We start from the raw sequence: 10520 nt of genomic DNA on the forward strand, positions 1-10520 counted from the left end.
AAGCACAGGATTGCGGGGGGAGGGGGGGCTGGTTATTCAACCTTTCCAGATACTCCTCTGTGAGTCAGCTCAGCGAGCCTTTGCAGGGGGCCAACGGAGTGCCCAGGGCCACGACACGGCCGCCATATGTCTTCCCCAAATGGGAGGATCGCCAGGGGAGCCAGCCCCATCTTTTTTGGTTTCCATGTATTTTCACGTTTTGACAGATAAAATGGTCCTATTGATGAACGGCATGGCTTTTGGCACATGTTGATTTCTTAGCAAAGGTCCCCTGACTTCAGGACAGCTGGCACCGTGGGGTGTCACAGAAGCACGTCGTCGAGCGGCACGACCCACACACAGTTTCGTTTGGTCGCCCTTGTGGTGTCGTTCTGGCAGTTCAATTCCACGCTGGACCCTGGGGCCCTGATGCTGAAGAGGAGGTGAAAGGTCAGCCCAGTCCAGAGCACCTTAGGCCGGCCTGTCAGATGCGCCTGCCAGCGGGTGCAGCCCAGAAAGGCCCAGGGGCTCGAGCAGGGGGAGGGTTGTAAGGGTGGGCATCTGCTGAGGCTGGAAGGGGGCAAAGGGCAGGGTGGGCATGCCAAGCTCCCACAACCTGGAGAGAAACTGCAGCAAAGCTTAGGAGGGCGCTTGGAGCTCCTGAGGTCTGCCCCTTTCCCCAAATGTACGGGTTAGGAAACAAAGCGGCCCCTCTCCCCCCTTTTCCAGGGGTGCTGACTCAGGGGAATTCACGGCTGCTGCAGACGCTAGCCAGGCAGCCTGGCCTCCCTCGGCTGCCCCTCATCCGCGGGGCGGCTGGCATCCCGGCTCTGCCTGCCTTCTCCTCCACGTTCTCCCGGCCTTGAGCCCGCTCGGGCCCTGTCACTGCACTACTGTGTGATCGCCAGGAAACCACGGCCTCGGTTTCCCTACTTATAGCATGGGAACGGTCTCCTCCGACTCCCAGACTGCTATAAGGACCAAATGAGGTCCTGGTGGCCTTGGGTCTAGAGGAAAGCAAACCGGGCCTGGCGACAGCACCCCCTCCCAGCCCCAGCCCCAATGTCCTGGCTCCACCCCTTCCAGGCACTGAAGCCCAAATGCTATGACCATTAGCCAGAATCCGATACATGAAAAAGGGAGAAGATAGTGCCAGGGGGACCGGTGGTTGGGGGCACTTGCAGTGCCGTCAGCTGGACCTTATGCCCTATCCCCTGTGGCGGCAGGAGGTGGCTCTGGGGGCCAAGCTGTGCCTGGTCCTCGATGGGTCCCTTCGCGTCTCTTGAGGGTAGCAGGGGTGCCAGCAGAGACTCTTCTGTGCAACCGTCTCCCAGCCCAGGCCCTACCTAGGTCAGGGCCCCCCACCCTACTCCGTTGCCCCAAGCTCGGAGACCCCAGGCAGCGGGGCCGTTGGGGGCCGGGGGCTGCAGGGGACATCCCGGAGAGGGGCCACATTGGGCAGAGCGGGCAGAGGCTTGCAGGTGGGAGGAAGGCGGACGGGGGAGGTGGAGGGAGACGCCGGGCAGGCCGCGGCCCCTCCCCGCTCCCTCCCTGCGCGCCGCCGGCGACATTGCCCCTCCTGGGCAGGGGGCGGAGAAGACGGCGACGGGAGAGGAGGAGGCGGCGGCGGCGGAGGCGGGATTTGGAGTTTCCCTCCGCAGCGGCGGCGGCGGCGGCGGCGGCCCCTCGGCTCCAAGCGAGGCCGCCGCCCGAGGCTCCGGTGGCGCTCGGCGGCAGAGGCCGTGGCGCTTCCCGCCGCCCGGGCTTCGGAAACTTCCCGGCCGCGACGCGCGGAGCCGGCGCAGGAAGCCGAGCGGAACGGAGGTGAGCGGAGGTGAGCGGAGCACGCGGCGCCCGGGCACCCACCCCACCCCCACCCTGCCTGGCCGCCCCCCGACGTGCGCTCCTCCACCCTGCACCCCCAAAGTCTTGCCAGAGCGCACCCCACAGAGCCAACGCACGCGCCCCTGGGAGACCCACTCAGTGCTACCACCGCACACCCCCCCGCATCCCGCCCGTGCACCTCCCGTGTCCATGGCCACGCACACCCCCTGACACACGCGCGTGCACAAACCATGCACCGCGGACCCAGGTCCCTGCAGTGCACACACCAGCAGCCGCTAAGTCACCATCCACTACTGTCCCCAACTCAGGCCAGCACCCATCCCAGACGCTGCCACGCCTCAGTACACACCCAGGCGCGCGAGCGCGCGCGCGCGTTCACGCACACACACGCACACACGCCAAACACATCCCTGCGATGTCTGCACTAACATAGCTCTCCTCACCGTGCCCCACCATCTCCAACTCCCCATATGCTCATTACAGACACCCCACCCACGTTCCAGCCCAGAGACACTGCAATCCGCCCAGCCCTGAACAAACCCCAACACTCACCCCCACCTCAGAGGCCGACCCTCCCCACTCCCCGAAGCCAGGCCCGCTCCCCAGCACGCACTCCCATACACCCCAACATGCATGCACACCTGCTGGATTCATGCTCTCCAGCACCCTGCCCCGCCCCCATCGCAAATAGCCCTCAACATCCCCCAGCACATCCCGAGTCCCTCCCACCACCACCCCCCAACACCTGGCACGCGGGCTCTAGAGGCTGCAGCATTTGGTGGCATCTCTGCCAGGCGCCTCTGGCTCGCCTTCGCAGCAGCGGCTCACCATCCTGAGACCCCCCCCCCCAGGTGCCTCCCTAAACAGACCTTGAGGCTCCCCAGCGACTGGCTTGGCCTCTTCCCTAAGAGATAAGGAAGGCACTTGGGGTGCAAGGTACCGTACTTAGATGGGGGGGGAGGGGGGCGGGGAAGAGGAAGGGAGAGGCAGGCACTGAAATGGAGGCGGCCCAGCTGGAACCAAAGGGCCCCCAGTTGCTGGCACGCACGTAGTAGGTGGGTTTCCTGGGGGCAGGAGTCGGAGTGCCGCGTCTGCCCGTCTGCCTGTGCGGTGGGGGGAGGGCCGTGTGCGCACGTGTGCTTGTGCGTGTCTGGTGGGGGCGAGTGTGTGACCCGCTGAGGAAAAAAGCAGGAGCGGTCCCCTCCTGGGCTCCCTCACGCAACAATTGGTTTCATTCATTCATGCCTTCTTTTGTTAACGAGCATTTCTTCCGTGAGCGCCGCGTGCCAGGCCCTTCACTGGGGGCTGGGGCCAGCTTGGGGCCGGGCACACACCCGCTCCTGCCTTGGAGGAACTCCCAGTCCCGCGAGGAGACCGACCGGGAAAAGCAGAAAGCCATCCCCAGCGGAAAGTGGATTTGGTGGAAAAGACAGTGTATTTGGCAGGAACGCTGTCGCCGGGAGTTCTGCTCCTGGCCATGTGACCCGGCCGCGACAGCCGAAATTCTGCCACTCGGCCCGGCGGGAACCGTGTGTTTCGGGGAGGCGGGGGGGGGGGGGGTGGGGGTGGGGGTGGGGGGTGTGGATGGAGGGGGAGGCGGGGCGCCGCTCTCGGGAGGCTCCAGGGACCAGAAGGCGCACGCGGCGCGCGCGAGGCCTACGGGCAGCAGCGTTTCCGCGGCCTCCGAGGGGCACTGGCTGGGCCGGGCGGGGGCCGGGGGCGCCCGGCGGGAGCTGGGGTGGCGGGCGCAGCGTCCACCCTACGGGAAGCGCGCGGCCTGGCTCCGCCCGCCGGAGGGGGGCCTGCCGAGGCCCCGGCGCGCCCGGGGAGCGGGTGCGGGGCGGGCCCGGCGCTGCGGGGGCCCGAGCGCGGGCGGGCCGGGCGAGGGTCGGGGGAGGGGGGCTTGGCTGCGCTCAGCCCTGCAGTGCGGAGGTGGCAACAGGTTCCAGTCTGTCCTGCTGCTGGCGCAGCGGGCGCTGCTGGCGCCGGGCAGCGAGCGCTCACTGTCGAGATTGAATCCCCCTCCTGAGCGCTCTCTCCCGGCGGGAGGGCTGGCCGGCAGGGGTCCGGAGCGAGGCGCAGGGGAGCCCCTCCTCGGGCGTTGCGAGGCGCAGGCCCCGCAGAACCCCAGCCCAGGGGCTGGGGTTAGGGTTTCTTGGAGCCTAGCTTCCTCTCCCCTCACCCTTGCAGAAGTTGCCTCCCTTCTCATCCTCAGCTTCCCAGCCCGGCTCCGGTCACCTCCCCCAGGGAGCCCTCTCCAGAAAGCAGGCCTAGGCACCTCAGGAGCTCCTACCTCCAGCGGGGTTGGCGACCGTCTCTCCAACTACACTGAGCCCTCAGGACAGGGCGGGTGGGGACACGTATCTCTCCACCTCCCTGTCGGGTGCTGCCACCCCCACTGCCCACAACTCTGCCAAGCCAGACACCCCAGGCTGGCACATTGCAGAACCCCTTGGTGCCTTCAACCCCTGCCCACTCCAGGCTCCTGCGCACAGCTGCGGCAGGCCTGGAGGGAGCCCCCAGGCTTGGGGCCCACGGGCAGGTGGCAGCCAACCTCTGTCTCCGGGAGCTAGGAAGTGAGGGAAAGGAAATGCCCCCCGCTCCACTCCGGCCCAGCTGGCAACCTCGGGGAACTGAGCCCTGGAGCACAGAGGAGGGAGACAGAAACCTTGGTGGGGCGGGGGTGGGGGGGGGGCGGGCTGAAGAAGGAACAGAATCAGGACAGGCTGCAGAGGAGGAGGCCGGGACTAGGGGCAAGGGGACCCAGCCCAGCTGCCTGAGGCCCCTGGATGCATGTGGTGGGACTCAGCCCAGAGACCTAGACATGTCCCAGGCTGGTGGCCCACTGGGCCTGGAAGGGAGGGAGAGAAGGAGGGAGGGAGGAAGGGGGCAACTGGAGGCCCCTTCGAGGCAACCTGGCTCTCTGTAAGCTGCCCTCTCCCCAGCATTACCTCCCAAGTTTTCTCATCTTACTTTGTGGTCCGTGAGAGGAGTCTTTGGCAGTCACACTGGACTGAACCGTCCTAAACAGTGGCCCTCCGGTGGCTTTGCACCCTTCACTCCTTAGTTACAGCTCTGCCTTCTTTTACTTAGCTCCTTGGGGTAGATTCCCAAAAGCGGCCAGAGGGTGTGGTGTTCTTCCCAGCTCTGGATGCATATTACCAAGTTAATTTCCAAAAGGGCCATACCAACAGAGAACCCTCTAGCAACCAGCAATAGAGCAGCAAGCCAGTTTCACAGCACCCTTGCCAGCACTGGGAGCTCTCATTTTGAGAACATTTTACTAATGTGACAGGTGGGAAGTGTTACCTTGTTTTCTGTCGTTGATACCTTGTTTTTTTAATTTGCTTTCCTTCCATGCCTGAGGTTGAACCTTCCCCCAAACGCCTTGGACCGATTGCATTTCCTCCTTCATGCAGTCTTTTCTGGTTCCTTGCCCATTTATCTATAGGAGTCTTAACCTTTTGATGAAGCTGTATGAGCTTTATCTTATCTGCTGTACATTTTCCTTCAACTCTGCTATTTGCTTTAGGTGGGCTTTAAGCAGAGAAGGGACACAGACCAGACTTTTCAGAAACCTCCCCCACATCATTTCATTGTCTCGGCACTTAGCACACCTGGTATTATCTTGTTCGGTCCCTCGGTTTATTACTGACCTGTCCTGCAGGCCTGGGAGTGCCGTGCAAGCAGGGGCCCGGTGTGTCCTGCCTGTTCACCATCCTGTGTCCATGGAAGGTATGGAGGCCACCGTGGGCCTTTGCTGCAGGGCAGGGCTGAGGGGGGTTGAGGCAGACAGGCCTGGAGGTAGGGAGAGGCCTATTGGAAGCTATGACGGTGACCCAGGCCGGTGCAGGGGGCGGAGGGGAGTGTCCAGATGTGATAGACATTTAAGTGGAAATGACTTGGCTCTTGACAAAACGAGGAGCCAGGGGTGACTCCCAGGATCAATAATGTGGTAAGAGCAGAGCACCCCGCTTCAGGGCTGAGAGCACAGGGCCCCTGGGGCCTTTGGCCTGGCCTGTACGAAGGAAGCCATTGTGGTGCCCAGAAGCTGCCCTCTGCCTGCCCAGCCCTCCAGCTAGCCTTGGGCAGAGTTCTGGCCAGAAGGCAGCAGCGGGTTTCTGGTCCCGCTTCCCCCTCCCCTCTGTGATTTCACCAGCATCCCATGGTAGCCCAAGGCGGTGCCTATCAGGAGCCTGTCATATAGATGGGGCCGCTGAAGTCCAGTCAGGGGACGCGATGGTCACCCCAAATGAGTAGGGCTGGAGGCAGCCTCTGGGGCAGGGCCACTGGGCTCTTGTCCCCACCCCTCCCCCTGCCTCCAGGGGCCTGACTGGCGCCGGCCAGGGGAGCTGCAGCTGGTCCCCCGCTGGGCCCCTGACCTGCCCTTGGCCTCTGCCCTGGCCCAGTCCCGCTTCGGTGGAAGCCCCGGCTCAGCGCGCCACTTGCAGGGCCCACTCAACTGCTTTCGAGGGCACCCGTTGGCTCGCTGGCCCCCCTGAGCCCGCCCCCGCCGCCCCGCCCCCTCCAAACGGCAACTCCACGTCCAAAGGCAGCAGCTTCCAAGGTGGAAGGAAGCTGGGTCCCACTGCCAGGAAGCGGCCGGTGCGCGGGCGGCAGTGGACTCGGCCTCCACGTGCGCGCCTGCCCCGCTGCCCCCGCCCTCTTCCCGGTGGCCGGGCTCGGGGACTCCGTGCCCGCGGACGGCGCCCCTCGTCCCGCGGTGGCCGTGGCTGGGACGTCCGCGCGCGGCCGCTCGCCGCGGGATCACGCTCCAGGTCTCTCTCCTTTTGTTTTCTACGGGGGGAGGAGGGCAGCTCCGAGAGGTCCGGCCGGCCGAGGTCCAGCACCTCGGCCCCACCTCTATTACCCGGGCCCGCCTGGCCATGGGGGCCATCTCGGCCTGGACCCCCTCTCACGCGCACACGCCCCCCAAGTCGGAAGCTCGAACGTGCGGAGTGACTACGGGCAGGCAGAGTGAGAGACGCGGAAACGGGGTGTGGGGGGAGATGGCCGCGGCCTTGGGCCCCCAGGAGGGGCCAGGAAGGGACCCGCGGCGGCCCTCGAAGGGGCCGCTGGGCGCCCAGCCTTCCTGTTCTGGGGGACCTCTCACACTTCCCTTCCCGGGACGGGAAGCAACGCCGAGTGGCTGCCTGGGGCGTTTTTCTTGGGGCGCAGGGGGCGCCTTTCTGCACATCCTTACTGTAGGAGGGGTACGAGAAGAGAATCAGGCAGTAGAGGGGCGTCCCTGCGGGACCCTCGGCGCCCGCCTTCAGGACCCGGGCCTGGCTTCCCGCTTGGCCCCCGGGCCCGCGCCCGTTGGCGGCCGGGCGCGAAGGACGCGGGCTCACGTCGCGCGCCTTCCCTCTCTCTGCAGCTCTCGGGGCCCGACGTGCCAGGAGCCGCGAGCCCATGGAGGGTCTGGGCCGCTCGTGCCTGTGGCTGCGCCGGGAGCTGTCGCCCCCGCGGCCGCGGCTGCTGCTCCTGGACTGCCGCAGCCGCGAGCTGTACGAGTCGGCGCGCATCGGCGGGGCGCTGAGCGTGGCCCTGCCCGCGCTGCTGCTGCGCCGCCTGCGGCGGGGGAGCCTGTCGGTGCGCGCGCTCCTGCCGGGGCCGCCGCTGCAGCCGCCCCCGCCCGCCCCGGTGCTCCTGTACGACCAGGGCGGGGGCCGGCACCGGCGCGGGGAGGCCGAGGCCGAGGCCGAGGAGTGGGAGGCCGAGTCGGTGCTGGGCACTCTACTCCAGAAGCTGCGGGAGGAAGGCTACCTGGCCTACTACCTACAGGGTAGGTGCGGGTGGTGGCCCGCGGGCAGCAGCCTGGGGAGGACCGCAGCCCAGGGAGGGCCGGGCCCCGCCTTCTGAGGACACCCATGATTCATTTGACCTTGGGCAAGCCCGGCCTCATTTTGTCTAAAGTGGAGGTGAGATTCCCCTCCCCTGAGCATGACCTTGGGGAAGTCCTTCACTCTTGGGAGCCCCAGTTTCTGAGTCTGGAAAATGGGGAGAATCTGCCCTGACCTGGCTCCCTGGATGCTCAAGAATGGAATACCCAGTTCGGGCTCCCAGCCCCCATCCCATCATATCACCCCCTCCCCCAGCTGCTCAGCCATGGGTGAAGGAGGCTGGAGCCACAAGAGGACAAATCCCGCTCAGCAAAGGGTCTGGAAGGGGGAGGGGAAGAGAGAGGGAGAGAAGCAGTGAAGGCAGGAGGAGGCAGAAGCCTCCCCCCCTCCCCCGCCTGCCATGGTCATGGCAGGGCTTGGGGCTGGAGGGGAGATGGGCCGGTACAGGCATGTTGGCTCCTTGCCAAGCCAAACACCCCCCCCCCCCCAGAGATCCAGGGTAGGGACGAGATTCCCATGAACCTACAGAGCCAGCTGTCCCCACCTCCCCATCCAGGAGGGTCATTGGCCTGTCGTCCCTTGCTCCATTCCGAATGTACAGGGACATAGAAATACATAAAATGTCAAATTTCCAGGCCCCCACCCCCATCCCCAGGGAAATAGTAGCTGTTTGTAGATGGAGATGTTCACTTCTTGGGACCTTGGGACCATCCAGGTGGAATGCTGCACTCTCTCCCAGGCTCTCTGCCTCTTGGGGTCCACCTCATCCCTGAAGAGAGCACAGACATGGCTGTGACCTGGCCCCTGACCTCGGGGTGCTCCTGGTCGACCTGGATCGGGAGACACCCAGGCAGAGAACTCACATCTGAACCTTTCCTCTCCTTTAACTGATGGCCGCCGTCCTCCCCAAGGCTGGCAATACGTCTAAACCCTGTTGAGCCCTCATGCCTGCCTTGGCTTGGCCCTGGGGGGTGTAAGATCCTCTTTGGGTGGCTCTGCCCCAGCCTGGCGTCTTGCAGCTGCAGCGGGCACGTGCCGTCCGGAGGAGCAGCCACCAGTGCTGAGCACGCCACACGGGAGGCCAGTATAGGTCAGACTGCTGGCTTTCGAGTTCCCTCTGGAGACATCTGCCGGCCCCCTCAGGCATCGGGATTGTCCAGGGTCGGGGTCCCTATCCCCAGCCAGGGCACTCGGCTACCCAGGAGGCCAGATCAATGGGATCCTCCCCTTGTCCCCTCCCAGGTGGCTTCAGCAGATTCCAGGCCGAGTGCCCTCACCTATGTGAGACCAGCCTTGACACCCGTGGGGGCCCAAGCACAGCCCCGGTGCCCAGCCCAGTGGTGGGGCTGGGCGGCCTGTGCCTGGGCTCCGACTGCTCCGACGCGGAATCCGAGCCCGACCGTGACTCCATGAGCTGTGGCCTGGATTCGGACGGTGCCACGCCCCCCCCAGCGGGGCTGCTGCCGTCCTTCCCCGTCCAGATCCTGCCCAACCTCTACCTGGGCAGTGCCCGGGATTCGGCCAACGTGGAGAGCTTGGCCAAGCTGGGCATCCGCTACATCCTCAATGTCACCCCAAACCTGCCTAACCTCTTCGAGAAGAACGGCGACTTTCACTACAAGCAGATCCCCATCTCGGACCACTGGAGCCAGAACTTGTCCCAGTTCTTTCCGGAGGCCATCGCGTTCATCGGTGAGTCCGCTCTGCACTCCCCCCCTCCCTCCCCACCCCCGGGCCTGGCTGCTGGCCTCTCCCACGTCTTCCCTCTCCCTCACCTGGGCTCCTCCTCCAGGCTCAGCTGCCTCCCCAGAGCCCCCGGGCCGAGCCGGGACGGCCCTGCGGGGGCCGGGCAGCGCTGGGGCAGCTCCCCAGCTCGGAGGACCCCCCGGAAGGCCACCACCCGCACCTCACGCGGGCCCCCTCTGCCCCTACCTAGATGAGGCCTTGTCCCAGAACTGCGGGGTGCTCGTTCACTGCCTGGCGGGCGTCAGCCGCTCCGTCACCGTCACCGTGGCCTACCTCATGCAGAAGCTCCACCTCTCGCTCAACGACGCCTACGACCTGGTCAAGCGGAAGAAGTCCAACATCTCGCCCAATTTCAACTTCATGGGGCAGCTGCTGGACTTCGAGCGCAGCCTGCGGCTGGAGGAGCGGCGCGCCCGGGATGGGGGCAGCGGCGGGCAGGAGTCGGCCGCCTCCGACCCGCCCTCCTTCTTCACCACGCCGACCAGCGATGGCGTCTTTGAGCTGGACGCCACATAGGGCCCCGGGCCGCCCCCCAGCGGGTGCGCCCAGCCCAGCCACCCGCGTGCTGGGGAAGAGGCGGGAGGGGGCTCGGCCTGGGGGGGCGAGGGAGAGCACAATACCTCATGCGGAGCTGTGGGACGAGGCAGGAGCCGGGAGCCCCTCCGGGGTGGCGGTGGGGACAGACCTGTCCTACCCACTTGAAACATCCACGGGAATCCTATTAAACGTGCCTATGGGCCGGGCCTGGGGCCGCCGGCCTGACCCGCGCTGCTTGTGGGCGGAACCCCGCTCCAGAACCTGCCTCTTCTGCGACTGTTACTTTTTCCTTCGGGGGGGGCGGGGGTGGGGATTCCCATCCCCAGGGACCCTTCCAGGTGGCTGCCGGTTCCCAGGGCCCAGGCCGTGTGCGCTCGGCCAGGCCCCGAGCCCCCTGTGGTTTCCCCTTTCAGGGGGGCCGTGGGCCTGTTCCGGCCACCTCGTTTGCCCCAGGGACCGACTCCCAGTCCCACCCCTCTTCCCAAATGGCTACTTATGGGGAGGGGTGCACCGCCGCCACCAGCGTAGTCACCCCCTGCTCCTCCGCAGAGGGCTTGGCCTCCTGGGACT

General features: G+C 65.9%; 1 protein-coding gene across 1 annotated transcript; it reads left to right on the forward strand.

Annotated features, from left to right (window-relative positions):
• The first annotated feature begins 7236 nt into the window (after positions 1-7236).
• DUSP9 (dual specificity phosphatase 9) lies at positions 7237-9929 on the forward strand. The gene is made up of 3 exons (XM_068533536.1): positions 7237-7609; positions 8910-9359; positions 9604-9929. The coding sequence occupies exons 1-3, from the start codon at positions 7237-7239 to the stop codon at positions 9927-9929; spliced, it is 1149 nt and encodes a 382-aa protein (XP_068389637.1).
• Positions 9930-10520: the final 591 nt, after the last annotated feature.

This window comes from Eschrichtius robustus, chromosome X, assembly GCF_028021215.1.
Source record: "Eschrichtius robustus isolate mEscRob2 chromosome X, mEscRob2.pri, whole genome shotgun sequence".
Lineage (NCBI taxonomy): Eukaryota > Metazoa > Chordata > Mammalia > Artiodactyla > Eschrichtiidae > Eschrichtius > Eschrichtius robustus.